This window comes from Plectropomus leopardus, chromosome 23 (assembly GCF_008729295.1).
Source record: "Plectropomus leopardus isolate mb chromosome 23, YSFRI_Pleo_2.0, whole genome shotgun sequence".
NCBI lineage: Eukaryota > Metazoa > Chordata > Actinopteri > Perciformes > Serranidae > Plectropomus > Plectropomus leopardus.
Window position 1 is genome coordinate 12,052,246 of NC_056485.1, and position 26,853 is coordinate 12,079,098.

The 26,853-nt window shown below is 39.7% G+C and overlaps 1 protein-coding gene across 2 annotated transcripts in view; it reads right to left on the bottom strand.

Annotated features, from left to right (window-relative positions):
* LOC121961905 (RNA-binding protein with multiple splicing-like) overlaps positions 1–26,353 on the bottom strand; it is a 45,075-nt gene extending 18,722 nt beyond the window's left edge. The window contains exons 1-4 of one of the 2 annotated variants that reach the window (XM_042512006.1): positions 25,936–26,353; positions 8,269–8,346; positions 6,458–6,496; positions 3,364–3,426 (exon numbers count right to left, since the gene is read on the bottom strand). In XM_042512006.1, coding sequence (XP_042367940.1) covers positions 3,364–3,426; positions 6,458–6,496; positions 8,269–8,346; positions 25,936–25,998 — 243 coding nt within the window. In that variant the 5' untranslated portion in view covers positions 25,999–26,353. The remainder of the gene's footprint in view (positions 1–3,363; positions 3,427–6,457; positions 6,497–8,268; positions 8,347–25,935) is intronic. The other variant, XM_042512004.1, reaches the window with a different exon arrangement.
* Positions 26,354–26,853: the final 500 nt, after the last annotated feature.

Consider the following 26,853-nt stretch of genomic DNA (forward strand, 5'->3'; position numbering starts at 1 on the left):
TTGTTCGCCTACATGCAAGACTGCTGTCTGCGGTGAAAACTCAAAACAGATCTAGGGTTTAGATACATGTCAGTGCAGGTTTAATTAGGGCCCGGGCACCGAACAGTGCGAGGACCCTCTTGGAATGCAAGGATTTTTTTTTTTTAACCAAATGAATCACATTTTTGGAGGCCTAAACATGCCCAAAAACTGGTGAAAAATTGTGTATTTTGGTGGGTGATGGGTGTGGTAAAATGGCTCCACAGCACCCCCTAACATGTAACCCCAATGGGGAGTTTCACCTACAATTACGAAATTCGGTACACTTACGTATCATGACTAGACGCACACAAAAAACCCTCTTGGACTCACCCCCCAAACCCAACAGGAAGTCGGCCATTTTGAATTTTATGCGCAATTTTGGCCATCTTGTCCTAAAGGATTCATCTGATCGACTTCAGAAGTGGTGTGTCCATTCTCAACCCCTTGGTGATGAAAAGTTATCACAAGTCTGTGCAAAACTTCAACTGTTTTCCTGTGGCCTGGCGTACAATTTTGATGTCTCGCCATACAACAGGAACTTGTTGTAACATTGGCATACATTGTCCAATCTGCCTGAAACTTAATAGGTTTGATAAGGGTCCCACCCTGAACACATCTGTATGACAATTTTCACTATGAGTGATTCATTTTCAGTGGAAGCCAGTGACATGGCGCTACAAACTGACGCCCAACACTTACACGCTACAATTGAAAGTTCAGCTGGTCTCAACTTTTTTCAGCGCTCCAATGATGCTGTGAAGCATCAACCAATCATATGGTTTGTTTATAGCTGTGGTACTGTGTTTTTTTTAACTACAGGTAAATTGTGGTGCACACAGGAATGACATGAGATATCAAAATGAGATGTTAAAATGCGGCCCAAACATCTATCATACACAAGGATTTTTTTATTACCAAATACAAATGTTAGATGATATTTAGCTCAGGTGCTTTGTAGCAGACATATACATCCAGTGACGACATAACGACATTAACATGTGCTTGAGCAACAGTGACATGGCGATAATGTAGCTGGGAACACTGTTGCTGTGGAGCTTGTAGTGTGAACGCAGCTTAAGGGTGTTTGGTAGAAACACGGCCTAATGCTTTAGCAATCATGACTGAAACAACCTGACAAAATGATCTGGTCATGTTGGATTCTTGGGAAATTAGCCAATGAGCTAAAGAGATTTATACATAAAAAAAATAAAAATAAAAAAATAAAAAAATACAAATAAATAACAGACAGCAATTCATCAACTTGCTGTTAAGTGCTTTGAAGTCGTGATAAAGCATACTAATTTAGACACAGAGGAGACAGACATCATGCATGTCTACACTTCATTCTAAGCCTTGTTGTGTGCTGTTTAGATGCCCAGTGGGACCTAACTGATAGCTGGAATTGTCACTCTGTGTACTTTTCATCTATTATAATTTATGACTGATTTTCCTGCCAAAATCTCAGCAGTGAGCGGACATTTTCAGTTGCTTAAGACTTTGAAGCCTGGTACTGTAGAGGGCTCACTGTGGATTAGAGTGTTATTCTGGTTGGACGCACGTGATGACGGCTGACACCCACAATTGAAAATCAGAAACCGATGACACAAACCTGGCTAGCACACGATGTCATTTACACCGCGGGCGGACAAGCCACAGGGGCCTCGCTGTGCTCCTGACTGAACTCTGTAACTGTAACTCAATATCATGACATCAAATCCGCCATTCGCCGTGACATACTGCAAGCATCACCGCTTAAAGTGAGCCAAAAATCCAGGCAAATTCTTGAGATGCCAGTGCTAAAAGCCTTCTGATATACCAGTGCTCACGACAAGCCAAGTTCTCTGTTACAGTTGGATCTCCACTTGTGCAGCAGTCCAAATCATTTTTCTTCAAAGTTACTTTCGCCTGAGGAGAAATAAGCAATGTGACATAAACAAAGGTCGTCTTCATCCAAAAATCAAAGTGGCTATTTGTTTACCAGCTATGGAAACAACAAGGCCGGATTTCACCAGCAACTTTAAGCACCCTCTAATTACCCTCATTTAATTGTCTGTAAAAGACGCACAGGAAAACACGGAAGGTCAGATCAATGCAGGAGAGAAGCAGTCAAGAGTAAAGTTCTCTGCAGTAAAATAGCGAGAAGGATGGTTCTCTCGGCTCGTCCCTGCAGGCTGGAGCAACACTGAGCTGAAACAAGCGAGGGATGACTCTTCTCATGAAGGGGAGGGAATTAACTAGGATTGCCTTGGCTCAGTGCGCTCGCAGCTTCTGCCAGCCGAGGCTACAGAGGTATAATAAGGTACATGGCTATAATGAGGCCGGAGCACATCTCAGTTCGAACTGATCTCTACCTTAAAATGTGTTCTTTGGCTTCTTAGCACTCCCGTTGCACTTCTGCGCTTCATTGTTTTGGCGATGATTGTAATTGTTGTAATGGTGTTGTTGCGACAATCATGTGTTCTTTTTAAAAGATATCCGCTCTGCTGTGACGGGAAACAAATCCCCTTCTTTCCCTCAGTGTTTCTGCGTCTTTCCCATATTTCAATATGCAGATAGATGTTTGCAAAATCTGGCTTATCTCCATATGACCCCCGGGACGAAGCTTTCCCCGAAAAACAAGAGCACTGTTCAATTCTCAGCTCCACTGAGTGATTCTATGGAAACAGTCTGACTATTGTTGGCTCATAATAAGATGATAATTTTTATCCTTTCTTCAACTCTCTGCTCTGCCTTTGATGCGCACCAATATCTCAACATCTGAAAGTTGACAGACTGTGCTCGTGTTGTCACGGTCCCACTTTAGGCAGATGATAAAACTGATCTTTTTCTGTGACAAAGGGATCAACAGAGAAGCATTAGAAGGGGCGGTGTATATCTAGACACCTTAAAAAAACAATGGGAAAATAAGCTGATGTTCATTACTGCCTGTCTATACTTTGTTTCAAGAAAATAAAACCCTGTGAGGTTTTGCTTCATATTCTGCCTCATCAAGGCTTTGCACTGAGCTTCATTCTGAAATAAGTGAGATTAAAATTAAACCCCGGATCAATATCTTCTATTTATATGTAGAAGAAGAGCTAATGTTCCTCCTGACCTTGCAGGATCCATGGCAAAGCTTTAAGAAAAGGCTTATTAACTCAAACAGAAACATTTACAGCAGACAGGATATGTTTGCCTTCACTACTTTTTCTGTCTTTCTACATGTGATACAACATGCAGAAATGTCTGGATCTGCCCGATATCGCATGCATTTGCACAGAAGGCAGAGAGATGTGATTCCAAGTCATCACAAGAGCGCCGAGCTGGTGCTTGAGAGGAGCACAGAGAGGGCATGACACTTACGTTCAAGGCATTCTTAGCAGCCTCCGCCTCTGATCGACTGTCAAAGCTGACAAACCCCACCGGCTGGGGAGACAAGAAGACAGAACAAAAGAAAGAAACATGGTTTAAGGCAGAAAACTGAGTCGGCATTTCTGTCTGAGTGACATAGACATGTTTTTTTTTTTTTTATTATTATTTCATTTTTTATATCATGCCCAACCCCCTTCTTTCTCTGTCTCTCTCTCTTTCTTGCCCTGTTTATAAAACCGTGGCGACAGAGAGAGAGGGAGGGAGAGAGAGAAACAGAGAGACTGGACGCTTACATTGTACAAGGAGAGTTCATCATTCAGCTCCCCTATGCCCAAATACGGGCAATGTGAGAGCGAGAAAGTGCATGTAAGAGTGAGCGTGAGAGAGGCAAAGAAGGGGGTGAAAGCTGAAAAAGGAGAAGATATAGAGGGAGTAAGATAAATGTGGGTGAGAATGAAAGAATGAGAATTTGGAGGTTAAAGGTGAGAATAAAAATGAAAGAAACTCAGAGGTAGAAATAGTTTTTATGACCTTCCCTGAAAAGGCCTGTCAGATGAAAATCATGCAATATATCTATTTCACCGGTGCTTGTTTTGTGTTCTGGAGACATCACTCCAGTGACTGTGCCTGCAATAGCAAAGGTGAGTGAGCAAGAGGTGGGAAAAAACCCAGCGAAGCAGGTTTGGTTGTCAGATTTCTAACCGCCGTTGCAGATATGAACAAAGACCGCACATTTTTTTGAGGTGTATTTGTGTGCGGGTGGGGGTGTTGGGGAGGAGGTGGGGGTGAGGAGAAATCTCTAAACATGTTGCTCCCGTGGGGTTGCACTGCTGCGTGTGATCTGGAAAAGCAGTTTGGGTTATGGGAATTTTGAACAAGTAGAGAAAGAGGAGGAGTAGGAGGGAAAAAGAAAGGAAGAAAGATGAAAAAAGGACTAAGTGAAGACGTCAGGAGGAGGAAGCGTAACAGGAATATAAATAGAAAGGGTCTGAGATCTGGCTCTTGCTATATATGGAGATGGCTGCGTGTTCTTGGACTGGAAGGGAGATCGATTGATTTATGCCGCCGTTGTCATTGCCATTAGTCGGGAGCAGAGTCACTCAAAACAAAGAGAAGCCTGAGGAATGCTGTACATCGAGATGCAATACCTGAACGTAAGCATCAGTTGACATCTGTCATGTGGAGGACTGCTATTATGAAAGTATGATGCAAGGATGGGGAGGTGCATAGAGAGGACAAAGTGCACAAAGAGTTGCTGAGTGTCTTACTTATTCATTAAACAAGCAAAACCTGCACAGAGCACATTTTTTGTTTGAAAAAATGTGGAACTCCAAAGCTTTGGTAACAATTACAGCTGTGTCAGTTAGTTGTTTAATTGACGGTTATTTAAAGATTTACTTAACACCAGACTGGAAAAGCAGTATTTTATAGACCTCTCTAGAAGATTTTAAGCCCACCCACCACTGATGCTGGTTTGTGTTCAAAAGTGTGCCACATTCAGCAGTACGGCTGCAACTAATGATCATTTTCATAATCACTTACTCAACCCATTGTTCTTTTATTTTTTCGTTTGTTTTGTCAAAAAAAATCAAGTGGCATTTCTATATTTGACCAAGTCTTAAAATCCAAAGCTATTCATTTCATTATCATGTATGACAAAGGAAACCTCCAAATTCACACATTTAAGAGGTTTGAAACCAGCAAATTTCTTTCTTTACTAAAATACTAAAACGATTATTGAAAAGTAATGAAAAAAAGTTTTCAGTTAATTTTCTGACGATCAACTAATTGATTAATCAACCTATTTATTTAACAGTGATATCATATGGCCTTGAGTACACCTGTATTGCACTGCAGCGAGGTGAGGAATAACACCACTGGAGTTCAGCAGCTTATTCTTTAAATGCTTATTTATTTTTTAAAACGCTGTTTAACAGAGGCAGCATTGTCATCTGTGAGGCCATGTAATACATTTTGTCATGTGGATAGAGAGCTCTTTTCACTATATTACTCATTTGTACTGTTCACCCCTTTAAAAAATATTTTGTCGTGTCCTATGGTTGTGTTTTGCTTAAACGTTTTGCTTCCTTCGAGGTCTCCAGTGGTACTGCTCTGTTTCATCTGCATCCGTAAGCTTTCAGAGTATATGTACGCAAATGTGGACAAAATGAACGAAGAGTTTGGACAGAAGGCTCTGGCCTTAAGTCATTTTTTAAGCAAAAATACTTGTTATGCTTGACACTACACAATAAGGTTGAGGATGAAATCATACATCAATAGTAATAGTTTCTCATCATCTCTTTTACTAAAAAGAATTAAATATAAAAAGTAGATTTGAATACTTGCTAATTTGAAAGTTTTTTGTCAGCATGCAATCACAATGAAATAAAAAAAAAGGGGAAAATCCCAAACCATGCAAGGGGATTTTACTTGTTCTAAAAAAAAATTCACCACCAGAAAAAAAAAGCTTTCCTTTGTTCTTAGTTTTAGAGGTATTATACTCAGCACATTCGATCTAAATCGCCCTAAACCCTTCTAATGAGCATGTCATGTCTTTATGGGAAACAGTGTAATGTGGTAATAAGTACACTGACATGAAGTTAAATTGCTTAACTCTGGATGTGGACACCTGCCAGCTGAGCTCATTTTCAGTCCTGCACCCCTGGAGGCCAAACGCAACCGTCAGTACTGCTCTTGTCAAAACTCTCGCTTTGACACCTCAAAATTCTTTTCCCGTCTCCCTTCCCATCCCCGCACATCCCACCGGAGTTGACTGTCTGTGACTACAAGCGTACTATCTGACTGCCAAAGGCAAGTTGGTGCAACACTTTTTCCCTTCCCTCCCCCCAATAAAGTTTTTTTTTTCAGATTCCAGGTATTTCCTGACAAAGGGTGCTAATCCGTCATAGTCAACAAGCAGAGAACACAGAGAGGAGGAAAAAATAGAACAGAGGTGAGACAAAAATTTGAAGGTGTTGATGAGTCAGAAATAGGGTAATGCAAACATAATGAGTGACTGATTGATGTTTTCATTCATTAGTTTCTGTGTACAGAAACACAGCCTCCAGTGTGTTTTGTGGCATACCTGTTTAGAAGTGAGTTTTATCAAGGAGCCTTCATAGCCCTGAAACACAGAAAGAACACGTCAGAAGTTTGAAGAAGTGTCTCTTATCAAACACAAAAGCTTTCATTTGATGCAAATACCAGAGGTGGGACCATGTAATTGTTTCGCAAGTCACAGGTAAGTCTCAAGTCCCAAGTCAAGACTGAAAATCCCAAGTCAAGTCCCAAGTCATAAACTTTGAGTTTCCTAAATAAGTGATATTCATAGTCATAATATCAGCCTTGACTTACTGTTCTTTTTGCAACCTGAAAAATCGAATAAAGTCAGAAGTTCTAGCGTCTTCGTCTGCAATTTTCTTTCAACTTGCTGGGAATGAATAGTGTTTATGTTAGTTGATTCAGGACATGAAAAAACATTAATTTATCCATAGTATACTTTTTAAATTATGTTTGGGGGGAGGTAACAAGTGTTTTCAAGTCAAGAGCTTCAAGTCTGGGGCGTCCTGTAGCTCATCTCATGTACAATGGCTATATCCTTGAACTGTGGCCCTTTGCTGCATGTCGTCCCCTTTAATGCTAATGCTGTCCAAATAAAGGCAAAAGCCAAAAAAAGGGGGAAAAAAAGGTTCAAGTCCAAGTTAAGTCACAAGTCTTTGGTATTAATGTTCATTTCCAGAGTTGCAAGTCTTATTTAATTTGATTACAAAGTCCAGGGTTCTCACACATTTTCAGGGAGAACATTTCAAAACTTTTCCATGACTTTTCAAGGACCCATGGTAATGTTTTTTCTTTTTCCCTCTTGCCTTTGCACTTTTGAAACATATCAGACATAATTTTATCTAGCAGAGAAAATGAAAAAATAAACCCACGTAATGTTAAACAAGATGTCACAGATAAACACGTTACATCATCAGCTATGGGGGAAAAAAAAATTTGCTGTTATTTTACATTACGTGAAAGGTTGTTACTGGAAGATTACTGTAACAATTTTTACTAATTCCAGGACTTTTTCAGGCCTGGAAAATGTGATTGTAAACTCCCGTGACTTTTCAAGGTTTTCCATGACCCTGCAAATGTTGTGAGTCTAAAATTCCTAAAATTTGTGATTCAAATCAAAAGTCATGTGACTCAAGTTCACGTCTGGCAAACAGATTATTTTGTGCCAAAATATTGCATAATAACACTTGCATTTAGTAAAAAAGCTCTATATTATTGTACTGAAGCGTCACCACTGACTGAGACATGTTGTTTAACAAGACAAAGAGCTCTTATGAAGAACATATGGACTGATTGTTGTGTCCTACCTGATTAATAGAGATTTATTGCTTTAAACGCTCATGATATAAAACATTTACTCAGACTACATACCATGAGCATGATCTAAGAAAGACATCAGATGCATAGCAATTGTGCCATTATTCACTTTAACTGTGCTGAGCCATTAAAGTGCATTATACTGTGGCCACGGTCCAAAAAGCCTGCAACATCTACATGCAGTCACCTGAACTAAACCCAAGAACCTTCTTTTTGGCGTGTGACAAAGTGAAGTTTCTGAGGTGAAGCAAATAGCTTTGTTTTTGTATGGCAGGCAGCGAGCCATTTTTCCATGAGAAACACACACACACACACACACACACACACACACACACACAAGCTTCCTGTGGATCAAGATGTGATTGAACCTCGGCTTTAGGAACACAGACACTTGAACCTCGCGGGAGTTTTTCCATTGCCGTTTATTTCATCACCATTAATGGAGGTCCCATTGACTGCTGGAAAGAAAAAGCTGCTAAGAATAGCTGCAGCCCATCCATTTAAAACATACAAACATACCTTAAATGGTCTGAACAGGAGATAGAGCTCCCGCGGCTTAATATCCAGTGGTAGTCCACTGACAAATAGCGTTCGGACCTGAGGAAGACAAGAAAGAGATCATGTATTTTTCATTAACCTCACCAGTTATAAATAGCTACCTTGCATACCTGACAGTAACAGATGAGGTAATGAGGAAAAGGACACTGAGCATGAGTTGAAAAGTCATAGTTCTCTTACTAAAAGATAGACTTCTCAAACACCGATAGGGATGTCTTTCAGCTCGGCAAACACTCTCACACACACCTTTTCCACAGTAAGTGTATTGTATTCTCCTGTGTAATCTACGGCCTGCTGCGTTTTATGGCAATCCTCCCTCGCAGCTGTAGCCTCTGTTTTACATTTGAACTTTTCAACTTGCAACTCGAGCTGGCATTGCCGGGGAATAACAATGTATATGTTAGCAGAGAGAGACTAAAGGAAAATTTAATTGTTGCAGTCCACACTGAGTCAGAGAAGGTGGAAAACCACACAGGGAGCAACAAGAGGGTGACTCAAAGTGGGCTTTCAGACAAACAAAGTTGTTGTTATTATGTGTGTTGATAGAGAAGAAAATGAATGCAGTGTGATCGCTCGAGGTGCAGGTAGAATTTACATTTGTCAATGGGAAATTACATGAGCAAATCCAAATGTACTTCTATTTACTTAAAACTATCTAAAACCAACATTTTAAATTTCTTTCCTACAACCTCACTGTCAACCCCGAGAGATGAAAAATGAGGAGATGAAAAAGGTAGACTGTTTTTGAGAGATACAAGACAGCTGATAGTGGTTGGGTGGGAGGGAGGGGGTGAACTCATCTGTCACACTGTATGTGCTGAGAAAAGGGATAAACTTGAAATATCACTTTTGGAAACTATGGGGAGAATGTACAAGAGAACACACTACAAATTTACTGTGCACTTAAATGTAGAAAGTGCAGCTGAGTAACATATTTCTTCACTCAAATGTCAAACAGAAGTGTTTCATTAGAAAAGCAGAGGTGCTTATACAAAATATTTTTTGTAAAGAGGTAGAAAATTACAGGGAGCTCATGCTGCGTGTGTGTTTCGGAGGTTAAAAAGCTTCTGAAGGGCATCTAAATGCAGCACAAGAAAACTGATGTCGATTCAGATGTTGAAGGGTTAACCAGAAATTGCCATTGCTCCAATTTACCAGACTCTGTATTTTAACATCAAACTGGGTGGATTAAGGGCTTATTTCAACCAAACCAGAGTTGGTGATTGTTGGAACACTGAAAAGACAAACCAAGACTGTTTTTGTGAGTTTTATTTTGTGTGTTTATTTAAATTGAGTCTAGTGGGTTTGGCAATAGTGATTTCTGGAGCTGTTTCTGGTTAAACATAAATGATCTTACTCTTTAACAAAAAGGTCTTTCTCTGTAGTGATCTTTCCATAACATTGTCAGACACTCATAATAATAACCTGAGCCTGTCAGAGGCAAAAACAAGCACTTTTAGTGGACATAAATTGTCAGTGGTCAAATGCCCTGAGTGCTTACAAGCAGTCTGTTTTGCCTCCATTGGCTGTCTCACTCAATGCTGGGCCAATTTAAAAAAAACTGTTGTTCTCATTAGTCACTTAAACACCAAAACATGGGAAAATAGGTTCTAGTTTGAAAAATACTTGCAGGGCACACAGACACTATTTGACTGGGTAAACTGGCCTAAGCACTTACTACTCAAGCACTATCAACAACTTGACTGCCATGTCTAAAGCAGCTTTTGTGATCTTCTTCAAACATATATGCAGACACATTAGCACCAATGGCAACATTTGGTAAACACAGACATACCAGCACTACCAGACACAGGTGCTGAGACATCCTGTCACAGCTCACGAATGCAGATCTGGTTACATTTTGGAGGCAAATAAACAGGAAAATTCAACTTGTTACATAAAATTGTAGATGTGTCTGTCCTTGATAATGGGTCAGTACGGGAAAGAGTTGTTAACAGAGGTATTTCGGACTATAAACTACAACATTTGTCTTCTATTAACACAGCAGCTTTTGCACATAATCTCTCTTAAGATTCACAAAACAAAGTGGTACTAAGATAACTTGAGCAGACTTTAAATCATTATTATTATACAGTAATTATTATTATTGGACCATTCTATTAAATAAAACGGGCATTAATCACACCTGATACCTGGAATTATCACCTAATTGAAGGTGGCTTGGTACAAGAAAATAATTGCTTTAGTGCACATGAGACATGAAAATCAGACAATAGAGCGTGTGCATCAAACCGAATTCCAACAACTCCGCCCTATACGCCCACATCAATAATGTGATCGGGGATTTGGATGCGTAATCTAATTATTTATTCAATATTCAGATTCTATTTAAGGTGGAGTTTAGAATAAAACCGGAGGTATGCATTTATAAAGCGTAGATTCAAAGCTCCCACATTCATTAGATAGTAGATTCACAGCTCAGGGGACAAAGGAACTGCTGAACTAACACTACATCTCATTCCCACATGTAACCTGATACGCACCGCTTATGCCAAAGGCAGAGCAACACATAAACAAAGGAGCTTAGCAACTGGGGGAGCAAAGAGTCGGCGAGTGCCAAGCCGGCCATCCTGCCAAAAGATCTCACCTCGGCGACTTTCTCACCTTCGCTCTTATCTTATCTTATCTAAGTCAAGCTGATCCCCGCAGGGCCGTCACTGGGCTCTGTCTCTGGCAGCTCTGTTTAAATAAACTCTTTTGGAGGGTCTCCTTATATGGTGCTACATAGGAACAGAGAGTCCAAACAGGATGGTATCAATCAGACATGAGTAAGGGAAGTCACAGGCGGCAGTTGAGGCTGATTAACCCTTTAAAACCTCAGCAAATTGGTTTGAGTTCATTAAAAACAAACAAACAAACAAACATGGGGAGAAGGCAATGAGCAACCTAACAACGCATAGCCCAAAAAACTGTATTGGAAAAAAAAAGTTTAAGAAAATCATCATTAAAATAAGCACAAAAAAGGTGAAAAACAAAAACCAACATGGTAGTGTGGTGGTAAAATGGGCAACAGAGACAGAAGTAGTGCTGGAAAAAAAAATCCAAAAAGGTGTTTTACGGGTAGACAACCGAGTAACCGAGACTGGCATCACTTTAACGCAAACACATTGGCTCTCTCATATGGGGTGTTTTTACATGATAACCATACAGACAGCAGCATTTCCTCAAATTGCACCTTAAACAATAGGTTGGCATACATGTTAAAAAAATCTCATCATCTGATTCTCATTCATCAACTTATCTAGGATCACATTTTTGCTTTAATTCCTCTCCTCAGCCATAAGGACACCAGACACTTGAGAGCTGGATTTGCGGCACGAGTTAAGACAAACACACACAACAATGAGTCCTCTGCACGCTCAGAACAATGGGACATTCTTGGCCGTGCCGAACCTCATTCCTGAGACTTCCTGACGTCAGCTGTTGTGATATATGATCGGTTCGCCGTGTGTCCAGTGTGGAGACGACTGCACACGTTGGATACAGGATGATTCACTGACAAACGTGTCAACAGCTCTCCCCTGCAGACATCTGCTGTTGATTACAGTATCAGTCTGTGTTTATGTTGCTTTGAGACTAGCTCGGAGAGGCAGAGAGTTGTTAACGTGCTGCCACCAGGTAAAGTGAAACGTTCGAGTTTCACGATGTAGTAAACTAAAGTGAAGGTCAAACCAGGGGTTGAGCAGATTCTGCAGATTCGTAAAAAGCAAAGATAAACCCTCTGCCACTGTTTTATTGGGTTTTAGAAGCATTGTTTTATTGTTTCCTCGTGAGTCACATACCTACATTTCCATAGTGCTGAGTGGCCTGGTACAAACCTTTGAATCATTGACCATTTATGGCATGCTCACACACCAACACGGAGGAAGGCTTCGATCAAAAACAGCAGCCCCTACCTACCACAAGCCAGCTGAGTACTTCACAGCCGGCGTACCAGCGCAGTTCCCTGGCAACGCCTTAGTGGAGAACAGCAGAGTGTGGAGCCCCAGGCCAAAAACATCACATCCTATTAAGGCCACTTCTGCAGCGAGTCCCAGGGGATCAATGCACCTCAAATCAGAGATCTCCGACTCTGCAAGCACCGGATGAGGTCATCACCTTATTGATACTCTATCACTGCACCTTGAAGGTTTTCTGGGGCCACCCTAAGGCTGGAGATGGAGGGGTGAGGGGTCTGTGAGATATTATCTGAACAGATAAAACAAAAGATAAAACGTGGATCTTTTTTTAAGTTTTTTTTTTTTTTGTGATAACATTGTGCACACAAAGGTAATTTCTGAAATTTTCAAACTAAGGCTAGTTAGTTAACTTTTTTTTTTTATCATTAATTCATATTTATTCATATTTTCTTAGTTATCCTTTTCTATATTAAATTTCAGAAAATTATTTCCCGTAGCCCAAGGTGATGAAAATCTCCAGTTTGTTATTTTATGTGGCAGAATACAGGCTGAGAAAATATTTATATTGGAAAAGCTGGAACCACAGAATGCTTGGCATGATTGCTTGAAAATTACTGGAACAATTAGGTGCTAATCCAAATAATAGTTGAATTTTCTCTGCCAATCAGCCAATCAAATAATCAGCTAATCATTTCTGCCCCAATGTGGACATGATAAACTCCACCTGGGCAAATAACCAAATCAATCAGGTTACTACTGGTTGTAAATTAGCCAACACTTCAGCCTGATTATCCAAACCACTTAATTTGGAATTAAAATTTAAGTGACAAGTACAGTCGATCAGAATTGCACCAGGAAGTCAATCTGGATATTCATAACAAAGAATTTACATAATTTTTTTTACTGTTGTTTTCAACTCTAAATAAGTTTAGCTAAAAAACTTTTTTTAATCTAAGCAGGTAATTCTGTGAGTATACTGCTGCCATAGGCCTAGATTTGGGAGGGAGAACAACCCCCTCAATATGTGGTTTTCCAACTCGAATAAAAAACTTAAAATAGCAGAGGACTTTATTTTGACAGAATAAAAGATGTTTCGACCATGAACTGATGCAGAAAGTGCAAAAATAGGTACATAAGAATTCACCAGAATGCAGGAAGTTTGACACTCAAAATTTCCTGGAGTAGGACTCCAAAGCCCCAGTTTTATATTTGTCTCCCCCCAAATGAGTGCTCTAGGGATGATGGGATTTTTTTATAGGCCAATATGTAAGTTAGCTTTGCCCTGGCTCCCTCATCAAAAAGCCTATGGGAATTTTCCGTTGGATTTTGGTTTATTGCAGAAAATAACCTCTTTGGCAAACAAGTGTTTATGATACTTGCAGATTTTGTTTAGAGAGATAATCTTAACAAATGTGATTTTTGTGTGTGTGTGTGTGTGTGTGTGATTTTTTTAAGCCTAAATGCAATTGGCAGAATTTAAAAGCTACTGGCTATAAATCAACAATGACACGGCGTCAGCACCACAAAAACACTGTACATTTGGCATGATAACATTCTGCAGTTTAATTTATCAACTTGACTTTTTTAACACATAAAGGCGTCAAAATTCACAAGTGGGGTGTTTACTGACATATTTTATGCCATAGAGACAAACTTGTAAGTCTCTTAAGCTTGTGTTAACACAGGCCTTATTTTACAAAAACAAAAAAAGCTCAAAACACCCATCAACTTTAAGACAAGGGAACCGGGAGAGCTAAAATGCTTTTTACACCCTTGACGACTATCAACAGAAAATGATGGCCAAACCAAGAAAAATAAAATTTAAGAAATGAGCCAGACTGAGGAACACAATTCCAAAGGATTATAAATTTAGCTCAGTGGTGATTTTTTTCCTGCTTTCTAATAAAAATTCAAAGCTTACCTAGGCCCTGACCTTCTACTATCAAATGTCACAGAGCTTTAATTAACAAAGCCAAAACTGACACCACAACTGCTTGCTAGCTAGAACAATAACTGACTGGAGCACCATTCAAAACTTGCATTATGGTATTTAACATTTTCCTCAGCACAGAATGCAATTTGTCAGCCTTTATAAAAGCTGCTTGATTTGTCTAATTAAATGGCCCCGCAAGTTATTCATGTGTCATTTCTATTCAGCGTGCGTTGTGGACTTATAAAACGTGTTACACCTATTGCCTGAAATGCCTCATTACACTCTGCCGCGGCGTGTGACTTTCTCAGATATTTGCTCTGACTTTAATTGAGTGCTTTTTTGACCGTTCATTCCGGCTGAAATGAGGGACACGACCTTGGTGCGATGTGAGATGATTACTATGTGTTTCTTCCTCCCTCCCCGTGTGTGTGTGTGTGTGTGTGTGTGTGTGTGTGTGTGTGTGTTAGTGCCAGTGTGTTTGACAGCCAAGTTAATAGACACAGGTCCTTTGCACCAGATGTGGCAGGACACAGCTCTAACCTTGAAAGAGAGGACACAGTAGCCTCTTGTAGCGTGTGTGTGCATCAATGTTGTGGTCACCAGCATATGAATTCCAAGCTCAGATAAAATCTTTCACTGCAGACCCACACTAGTTGCTTTCAAATCCACACACATGTCTCGGTTCGCTGTGGCCGAGCTGAAATCAAAGTCTACCTATAAGCCGACATGAGCTCTGGGCAAGTTGAGTTTTCTTGCATCAGTTGAGCGCCGTGTTATTAAAAACAGTCTAACTGACAGACTCCCACACTCCTCTGCTATCAGAGTTGTCACTGCTCAGTGTTGACATCGCTCTCCATCATCCTCACAAGATTTTTTTCCCCCCCTTCATCTTCTGGACAACGTGAGGAGTGAGAGAGTGCAGGGCAGAGAGGTGTCAAAAGACCATAAATGGATGACTCAGTTTGTCTGTTAATCGGCAGGGTTCAACGGGTCAAGTTTCACATTCGGGGTCACAAGTCACAGGTTAGGAGCAGGTTATTGTGTAGGTCGGGGGTCAACTGTGAGGTTGAGCACACTCTGAATGACAGAACTGAATTCTGAGAGTGGAGTTTCTTTGTTTTGGGGGGTTCCTACGCATTTTCCATTCCACAAATTTCATACTTTTCAGGACACAGATTTTTAGACTTATTGGTAGAAATAGTGAAATGTTTATCATATAAATAAGTGGTTTCAAATCAAACTGTTAACATGTATGTTGCATTCTGACTACAGATGCTATTATATTGCCAAATAACTGCCAGAAGACTGCAGCTAGGTGATGTAGCCTGTACAAATCCAGTCTACTCTAACTGAAATGACCACATAGGGTGACTGTGCAAGCAGCTTATGCAGCCCATATTTGTGTTCATTGTAAGGAGACACCCTCCAATGGATGTAGGTATTATTACAGAAGCAGAGAAACAAGCGAGGTGATGTGGAATAAAAAGTCTGCGTAATGTTGTACAAATATCAAAGAAATCCTTACAGAGTGGGTGGTGGATGGGTCAAACAAACACAGAACATTTACCCAGGAGACTGGTGTTAGTGTCCCATATTCAACACTGACTTCTTTTAACAACAATGTAGCATAGTATGCTCGCGACATAGGGGACATGTCTTATGTATTGTATGTCACTTGACCATCTTTGACACTACATTGGTGACAAAAGTCCTCATTTATCACCAAACCACTTAACAATGTAGTGTTATAGTGGAACTGGGACCGTTTCACGATGTTAAGGACATGTTTACAACTATAACTGACTAATGTTGTTTTGGGGCTGTCAAATAAGTAATTTTGGAAGTCAGTGAAAATTGAAATGTTTTCCTTTAACATACTGATTAAATAATATCATTGTTTCTCTTATATTCTTAGTCTATGTTATCAATAAGAACTGAAAATGATTTTTAAAAAAGTTGAAGATTTTATATATTTACAGCCTTGTTTATTCACTGTGCCCATTTCCTTACAAATAAAAGATAGTCTGTTTACTTTTCTGACTAAATCACTGCATAATTCGTAATAGACAATATTAATATTTTGTTATTTTCGATGAAATGCATATGTGCAATTCACATTTTGTTTCAGTGGAATTTGGTCACAGATGTCTGGATTTTGTGCAGTTATAACTCTCTGTTTTGAAGGCAGAGACATATAGGTGTGGATGCCCCTTTTAGTAGGAGTGTGCATTCAGTTTTCGCCATATTTCTTGCCATACTTTTGACAACATCAAGCTTGTTCTGGCCTGCAGTCTATCACACAGTCAAGAACATTTTGGCTGCGGTTTTTGCCTCCTTCAAACAATGAAAAATACTCTGCTTGAGTGACAAATTTATTTTTACAAATTTGGAATTTTATATTCCAGACAGAAAGAGCAGTCTGGAAACACAAATATTTTTCCATACTCTCTTTTTTTCCATACGTATCCAGAAATTACAAAAATCCTATTCCATACTTTCCCATACAGCATACGAACACTGTGTTTTTCTCTTTCTCTTTCTCTCAAACTCCCACAAGTGCTTTCGACCAACAATTACAGCTCAGTAAGGGCCTGTAAATGTTCCAACAGGTTAACCTTTAAAAGACATTTAAAACAAATGACCTAGGAAAAGCAAGTAAGCGCCCACTTCACTGCGTTTTTCCTTCTCTTGCTCTTTTCTTCCCTTCTCTGTAACTGTTTCCCTTGTTTTAAGTCTAACCTGGAAAAGAAAACTCTTGTGTCTTAACAACGCATATGTGCTCTTTAACTCATACTGACCATTTCTGACCTCAGCGAAAAAGGCCTTAAGGTTTTACTTGGATGGCGTGTGGAAGAGAAGAGCGACCCATTCACAGATTGTCAGCTACACATCAGTTTGACTCCTCAGCTGTCGACTTAAGAGTTCGTCAGAATCTTTCAGACTAGTTTGCTCTCTTCTTTCTCTCGCTTATCTGATGCGTCTCTGTGAATGGACTTAACATTCCAAAGCGCTCATTAACGCGAACTAATCGGCCAAGTCCTCGTCTGCCTTTTCTGGGCTCCCTTTGTTGCCGCCTGCCCAAGTGTACACCTTTAAGTGTTTGGTTTTGAGGTTGGGTGGGCAGAGGGTTAAAGTGTCTGGTGCAAGTGGAGACAAAAACAACAGTAGATACTCAGTCATCCTCTGTGTCTCCATGAAGAAATGTAAGCCTGCTGCTAATGTGTTCTTTATATGATGGTACACCTGTTCCTTAATGTTTAGAAAGAAACAGCACTCAAAGATCCAATATTTAGGGCTGCAAAAATTCATTCTTTGATTTATTATTAATTCTTGTTTTAATTACAAGACTTGACTCAGGTAATACTCAAGTCCTTAATTTGAGGAATTGACACTAATGTGGCTAAAAGACCAACTAAAAGAACAACTTTATACTGAATACTGAAGTTTTTGAAGTGTGATCTGGTGAAGGCAAGCACAATACGTGCAAACCTGGAAACCTAATAGGACTCAGCAGACCTGCAGAGGCCAGCAAGAGGGCAGTAATCATAGAGGGGTGTAATCTAAAATTAATAAATTTAGATCAAGGGATTAGCTATCTTGTCAATGATCGTAAAAGGAGAGAACAACAGAGGTCTGTGGCTCAAAATGTGTGACACGGCTACCACAATATCTAACTTCATCAACCACTAAAAAACCTACAAAAATAGGTACGTGAAAGGAGATCGTCTTATTACCTGACTTATTAGCTCATTGGCTGGTTGAACATTAGCTTTCTGGTTAACGTTTGCAGATCATCACAATTTCATACGACTTGACTTCTGACTTGCTGGACCTGAGGGATGACTTGACTTGTCTGTCTGTTTTCTAACTTTTATGGGGCTGTAGTCAACCAAAGAAAATCTTGGTCAACAGAAATTCTCCCTACTATTCAACCAATCAATTGGTTGATAGGGACATAAAATCTGCATGTTATTGCTAGAAAAACTAATTTGCCACAGTGCAGTGGGCGAAGACTTTCTAAAATATATCCAAAACGGTGCACAGGTCACTGTCACCAGCTGTCCAATAACAATGGAGAAAGAGTGGGACAAACACTACAACAACCAACCATCACAGAGGTCGAATTCAAGAGCTGAACATCAACAACTGCCATTTTTCAGCTGGGAAAAGGAAGTTACACCAGCGACTGTGTGACCGATGAGAATTTGGTAGGACAAGAGCATACTGACCAACTAAAAGACCAGAAGTTTACAGCCCAAAACTTTTCTACTTGTGCTATGTTTACATTACATTTCAGCACTTTATCCCGTAATTGTTATTTATGGATGCTATTCAACAGAAGTTACATGGTCCTGCTCTGAAGGTGAATCTATCTGATGCATTTTTTAAATGCATTTTTGCATCCTAGAAAAGTAAAACATTAAAGTCTACTGTGGACAACACAAGAAATTAGCCTCTATCATTTAATGGGTTACTCCACTGAGGCCTCGCCACCGATTTTTCTAGTTCTGACTTTGGCCCCGTCTTTCCAAGCTAATCTTGAGTGGTTTGACCTCGCCCAAAAGGCAGTTGGCACACAGTTGGACGGTTAGACAAAAAAAAGTTTCTCCTTGTTACTGTTCTGCTTGGCTTGCTCCTGTCATTAGGGCTCGTCCCATGACCATAAAAGGTCCTTGTGTTCAGAGGTCTCAGGGTCATGCTTTCAACGTATGGGGCGATAAGGGATAAGGAGTTCGTCTACTGGGACTAAACTGGGCGCAAGCAGGATGAAAAAGAAGGGAGTGGTAGGAAAGAGGAGAGGAACGGTGGCAAATTATAAACAGTACCAGGGGTGGAGGGAAGGACGGAGGAAATGGCAGGAGAACAAGATAAAGGGAGGGAAGAAAAAGAGCGCAACGGAGGAAAGGAAGGAGGCAAGGAAACAGGGAGGAAGGGAGATAAAAGTGCAGAAAGAAAGCACAAGAGAAGGGAGGTGGATGGATGGAGAGAAAGAAATTAGACAAATTAGAGAATTGTTGACTGAAAAAGTGTGCAGGGCATGAAAGAAGTGTGTAGGAGGGTTCAGAGAAGAGACACTGTATACTGTACGATGGATAATTATAGCTTGTGAGTAAGCAATATTAAGTGGAGGTGACAGAACAAGCGCATAAATACAGTATGACACAGCAAAGACAAGATGGCTGACGCTGTCTAGGCACAAGCTCGCACTTCCTTCCCTGGTGTAGTGTATCATTAATTACAAAGCAAAGTTGACAACTGAGGCCTTTTAAGGAAAACAGCACCATACAAGAGACTTCACTCCTCACTCTCGGTCAGTTTTAATAGTTTATATATAGCTGTATATATTTAAATGCGTAGTGCAATTCTTCATCTCTCTCCTTTTTGTCTCACATCAGTTTAGCAGGATCCTTTGCCAGCCGTTCCTGACGCTAAGCCTTGTTGTTGTCTTTTCAAATACCTCTTGTCGCACAGCTGACAAATGGCTAAGATAAGATGACAATTCCCCCCGCGCTTTTATAAATAAACTCCTACCTATCAGCCGGGAGATGGAGCAGGGTTTTACAGTCTGACTCAGCCTCTATATGGGATTTTTATTGTGTGCGTTAACTTATATTTCAAGGTGTTTTTTAACTATGTAATTTTAATCTGCAGTAAATCTTGCTTATATAGTCTTCAACAATCTTTTAGATTCTTGGGTTGCTGTTGCCCTATCATGGCCACTTTACCCTCTAAGCTCCCCTCTGATAGCGTTTCATGTCACAGAGCGTTAATATATCTGCGTGCCCTTTTCATAGATACATGCACGGACCACACACATGTCCACACCACTGTGCTACAGGCCAGCGTGGCCTCCCCTCTGCTTCGACGTGCTTCTCCACCAGCACGGCTCCCCACCTACATCTCTTCATGGAAAAGGTCACGCTGGCCACATGACCTGCTATTTGAAGAGGACCTGGTGGATACCCAAAAGCAGGCCAAGCACAATCCAATTACACCCCAGGGAGATTCGAAGCATTTGCTGAACTCTGCTTGAGTGATATTCTGTTTCTCTTTGGGCGCTTGTAAAGATCCACTTACATGTTTATGGTCAGCTAGGAACTAGAATCAACAGATAGCTCTCGAGGTTTGAGCTCCTGCTGTGTTGGACTGTTACATCCAGAAGAGACGGCTTTGAATATGAGTATGACCTCAAGTGAAACAGTAAAAGTGTAGATATTCTGTGTTCACTCATTTGTTAAAAATCAGGTGCAGTTTTACGGAGGACCTCCAAGGCAGAGGAGGCCGGGCAGGTCTTAAATAAACACGACTTAGCTTGAGGGAAACTGAAAGCAAGCAGGTTAAAGGTCAAGCTCAGTCGGGTGACTTGGTTTGCTGTGATGCATTCCTCATACTCACAACCTGCGCTGCACCGTTATTTCATCTCTTTACTGTGTACTATCCACTCACACAAAATAGGCTTCATCAGATATAAATAAATGATTATTTTCAATACTGATCAACCTGGAAGGAGAAAAACTGTGGCACTCTTTGCTTGATAAATGACTTGAATGATTAAACACTAAATGATTAAAATCTGGGCTGCAACTAATGAATAATAATCATTATTGATTAATCTGTGGATTATGTGCTTGATTAATTGTTTGTTCTATAAAATGGAGAAAAAGGCCCATCTTAACTGCCTGAAGCCCAGGAGGACACGTACATTTAAGGATTTTTAGGGCCTTTTCAAGATTTAAAATTTTGAACAAATTTGTTCATTAGAGTGAGTTAGGTTAATCTACATTTTGCCAAAAGGTAGGTGCAGGTAAAAAGACAGTATAAGGTTTGGTGGTAGGTTTAAAGATTTGTAACACCAGAAATTTAGGCCTTCTTTCAGAAGACTTCCACTCATTTTCACAAAGAAATTGAAAGATGAATACAATTAAATAAAATGTTTGTGGAAATTAAGAAATCACAAATTCAAATTTAACATGACTGTTCAAGTCTTATATTTATAAATCTGAATTTAACACTTTTTAAGGACCTGCAGACTCCATTTGTTTTCAGATAGTTTGTGTTTTCCAACCTCTAATCCCTCAACCAAAGATTTTCAATTTATTAAAACGGAAAAAATAGCAAATAGTCACACTTTAGGAGTAGGAACTGGGCCATTTTTTGTGTTTTTGCTTGAAAAATGACTAAACAATTAATTTGTTATCTATATATAGTGTGGAGATCAATATTATGTCAATCAGCTTATTGGGTAATAGATCAAATCACCTAATTATTTCAGCACTAAAACAAGTAAATTAAGTCTTGATTAGGGTTGCAGCTGTATAAGATTTTCAATAACTATCTCAGAAAATATCACGCTTTCACAGTTTCATGGCGCTTTATTATGATTTAAACTGGAAACTGTGAATGAAATGTGATTTCAGCTAAGATTCTCTTTTGGGTTGCATTTTTTTAATACCATTGATAAGCAAATGTCCCGTAAATATCACCATATGTTTGACTTAATACCTCAACATCGATATTGTGATGATATTGTAAGGGCTGACTACTTTTACGAAAAATTACGCAATGAAATTTTAGATAATCATCAATAATGTAGATAGAATTAATAAGTGGGTAAAGCAAATAATAGAAAAATCTGGTAAGTTAGATAATTTACATCAGGTTACATCATTTTACTGTAATGCAGCCTTTTAAAACCAGGAAAGGATAACACTTACGATATAACCATATCCAAAATCGGAGACAATATCTAATGTCATAACATGATAACGATATCAATATATTACCTAGCTTGTTTCTTCACTGCATGTGTTCTGTCACATTACGTTTTGTTCCTGATAACAAGAACAAGTCTGGAATTTTGTCACTTCACCACAGTCATCATAAATATACTTCACTCTATATACATTCACTAACATTCACAAAAACATTTTGCGTCAAATCTCCTCCAGACAGCTCTTGTCCAAACAAGGCCTGGAAACCTCAGTTGGCGGACACATATCTTTGACATTCACCATGTAAGAGACGGCATGTCACCTCCACTCCGTCAGCGGCCATTGAGTGACACCGTTTGTGAAAGCATCCAGAACACCTGATAATAAAGCTTATCAAACCAGCTCACCAGATTAGATGCTGAAACCTGCATACCTTGTCTGCAACAAGACCATGTTTGGTGAGCACTGGCCCACAGAAGATAAACATTAAGCATCGTCAAGCTTTGGTTTACAGTGATGATGCGTGTGAGGTTGAGCAATGAAGCAGGCATGAGAAGTCAAGCTCGCTACGGCGCTTTACTGGTGCGAATCAGTGATCCATTGAGTCGCATACTACACTGCGCGCGCGCGCGGGGGGGGGATCCACTGTTGTTCAGCATGTGAGAGTCACACCAGAGAGACTGTTAAACTTTGGCTCTCATAAGGTCATAGTTTATGGTTACTTTAGTGTTGTTAAGCGCAAAGCTGTTTGGCGTTTTACATTCAGTGCTTTTGTGAACTTTGTGAATGTTTTATTGCGCAGAAGATCAGGATAGCTGAGGTGTTAAAAGAGTTAAACACAACAGGTGAAAATGTCAAATTAGTCACTTGATCATCCATAAAGCAGTTTCTATTCTATTCATATTCTTCTCTGACCAGAAACTCGTGAATTGTGGAAAAACCGCAAGCCATACTCGGAAATCAATCACATTGCTCTTGGTCATGTGTGTGATTTTTGTGTGGACACCTGCAAAAGTGTGTGTGTGTGGCTGCGCCTTTCCATGCCTGCTCGTATGTGTTAGTGCGAGTGTCTGCGTGGTACAGTTTCCCCAAAACCTGCTGCTCCCCTGCATGCAACACACATCATTACACAAAAGATAAAGTGGTGCTGTCTACCCTTACATTAATTCAACCAAGTAAATTTAAGTCCCTGCCAGTCTGGATGGCTTCCAAACATTTCCACAACCATTAGATTCCTCTGGCCATTACTCTCTCTGTCTCTCTGTCTGCCTTTTACACAAAGCAAGAGACGACGCTCGTCTGATCCTCCAACACGGGGACATCACAGAATTTCAAACATGTTTTGGTGGGATTCTAGTCTACGTCTGACACGACGACTGCGTTATTGACTTCTCGAGTTCAGCAAAAATAATCAAGGTCATGTCCATATACTGTGAGATCTTGCCCTTGTGTTTATGTTTGTTTACATAAAAATAAAAACATTTTAGCAATTTTAGACACAGTGCCTTCTCGGGTTTTTTTCACAGCACCTGAGCTCAACTGAACGGAAAAATTATGCTAAGACACGATTTGCTGCCTTTTATTTGTATTTTATTAATTTAGGATTTTTTTATAATTATTTCTAAGACAATATTTTGAACAAAAGTAGTTATCGTGACAGGCCTATTCTACTCTATCGTTTTATGTAATAAATAAAGTAAAGCTACAGCAACTTATGATTATTCTTGATTATTGTTTATTCTTTTCAGCATGACTTGACTAACTGTTTTTGGTTCATCAAACGTCAAACGTTTATCAAACAGATTATCAAAACAGTTGAGAGCTGAGAGTTAATTTTCTTTTGATCAACTAATCAATTAATTATTTCAGCTCTAAAACAAGGCTGCCAGACACTATCATTGGCAAAGCACAAGCAGATGATGTGAGATAAATCAAATAATTTTCCTGTAAAGTTTCCTCCTCTTTTGTTTATTTGACAAGCCATGCAATGCTGAAACAATTTTTCAATTAATCGATCAGCCAAAAGCTCTAAACTATTAATCATTTAGGTCATTTGCTGGTTCCAGTTTCTGAAATGTGACAATTTGCTGCTTTTCTCAGTTTTATATGGCTTTAAATGGAATATCTTTCCTGATTTTTGAGCCTGTGGCCTGCATATTTGTCAACCTTTTATATAAAAAAATGTTAATAAATTCTCTGACAAAAAAAAATCATATATTAATATATTATTATTATATTAATTTTGACAATAATCATTAGTTGAAGCCCTGCATTTATGTGCTAGTGCATACACAGGCTCTGAAATACTATTACTGCAGTACCGTATTGAGTACATAAGGTCATGAGGTGAATAAACCGAAACTCTCTGTTGGATTTCCAAGAAGTCAGCTCTCTCCTCTGTGTCTCATCTGTGTGGAGCTGCAATAACTCCCTGCATCCATAGTAACCTCAACAGTGGACCAAATATGGTATTACATCAGGCTGTTTGGCTATTCAGTTACAAAGTGACGATCAGTACACTGAGCCTTAATCAAATTGCTCCAAGAGTAATATCTGATATAATCCGATATACCTTTCTTACATCACTTGGCTGCGGATGCACGGAGCCCTGAAATAACAAGTCTGTCGTCTGAACAGAGCTACTTCCGTGCCAAAGAAAATCGGCCCATGCAAAGAGCACCACTACAAACTCATTTACAGAGAAGGAGATATTATGGATCAAGATTGTGCAACGTTTACAGAGGAAAGGAGGAAGAAACTGGGCTTTTATCCAGCATCTCAGAGAGTAAATACATTTTTTTATCAGAAGGCAAATGGATTACTTCACTGTTTTTTTGTACAAACAGTATCATTCTGGTGTGTTAAGACGTAATTAAATTCATATCGGTAGAAAGAGGCTACTCGTGCTTGACTGTGCTGCAGTGGGTCGGTGTTACAAAGAGTTATTGCGTTCATGTTGCAGCAGCAGTTGTTTGAACTTCAATTGCTCCCTCAGCTTCAGTGAAAACTAATTCGCTCCCTGGCTCTGAATTCCCTTTACTACTGCTTTTCAGTGTTGTGTGAAGTCTGGCTTCACGGTACAGTAAGCCAGAGACTGGCAACACTTCATTCTGCTGTCAGGTTATCATTATCTAACCTACAATATAGTCCAGAGTTAGTCGGGAACTGCTTATTAGTGATTCATCAGTTATCAAGTCCTGCCTTGTTTCGTACTTTTTTGTGGGTGTGTAGTCAATATTTGTTACCTTACTGTAAGGGACTGTACATTATTTATCAGACAAGAGGTTGGCTGGGGTGCAACTTTGAATTTTTTCATATCATGACTCACCCCGGAGATACAGTTATCTTTTCTTGAGCATACCTGAGTAAAGTAGGAAAATGTTTGATCCTTCCTCTGCCATGAATATTTCATATTTCACAATTTCTGGCTATGATTAATGGAGTGCTTTTTTAGAAAAACGTGCCTTTAAACCCCATTTGCAGGTTTGGGGGTACTGGGGATATTGAAAACAAACACAAAACACAATCATTAAAAGTTTTATGTCCCTCCACTACTCCATTAAAAAAACAAAAGCCCTCCTCTGTGCTTCAAAAACTATCTGAAGTGCCCCCCCCCCCCTTTTGAACCCCCCCCTGCCTTCTTATAAATAACGAACAGTCCCTAAAGCGTTAAAAAAAAAACGTATGCACGCAGTATGAGCTAGGTTACAAAAATGATAAAGAAGAGAACTACAATACGCTATATTGCTATAGTGCATAATGTTGTTATGACACACTGCCTTTAGGGAAAAATAGATAACTGTTATGAGAGCACCATACATGATAATATAACAGCAACATTCGCAACTTTTACAAGACAGAAACTCGGTTTCAGCTCAAAAAACGCTTCAGGAAACAGTCTTTTAGACATGATAAGACTATTATACTATCGGTGCTAACGGGTGATGGTCAAAAACAGGCTATTAGCATTAGCATGAGTCGCTTTATGAAGATGTTACGGGTCATGGAGCGTCCTATTAAATTAAAACAGCAGGTAGGTGCTCGCGTGCGTGCGGGTACATACCTCCTCTTCGTGGTTGGTAAATTCACTCTGCTCGTTTTCTTTCTCGATTTTGTTGTTATTCATTCTGAGTCGGACTCTTGTATCACTTTCTCTCGGACTGTCTTCTTCTTCGTTTCTATTTCGGACCCAAATTTAAAAAGCACCCTCCGACAGACAACAGTCCGCGTGCGGCCGCTGTCCTACTGACCCGAGCTTCCCACTTACTTTGGCGACATCAATGTTAAGTAAAGATTTGTATTTTTTAAAAGAGGAAAAAGTCAGCGGTGAGAGGGTTTTTCTGTGCTGTCAGATATTCCTCAGCATTCCCTGGAAAGCTTCTCCGGAGGCTCTTTCTTGTTGCTGTTCCCCAAATGAAACACGGTAAGTGTTCAGTGGACTGCGCCGCAGGCAAACTTCTCTCCCCATCTCCGCGTGAGGGAGGGAGGGGTGGAGGGAGGGGTTTAGGGTGGGGTATAGGGTGGGATGCACCGTCTGCTGGGTTTTTATCAAGTTTTATCAAGTGCCGTAAGACCGGCTGTGGAAAATCAGTGCCAATCACCAATCGCCTTTTAACACCATCTGAATGTTACTTTAGTCACTGCAGCATTCCTGCATTATTACTACAGGGTGGTATTTGTTATGGCACGGTTATTATTCGTATGGACTATTATATTTTAAGTGAACCCCATTCATTTTTTAAAATATACAATAACTTTCATGTCACACCATATGACTATTTTAGGCACTAATACAACAAATTAGTGAGAAGGCTGTAATCAGTGTCAAATATAAAGCTTTTTTTTACTTCCTTTATTGTGAAATGCAGTGAAAACAGAACAAGTGAGGGGCATATAAAGAGACTAAAAGAGATTGTCCAATGTAACAGAAAGACTAAAAGAATAAAATTGAATATTCTTTTCTTTGTTTGTATGATTATTA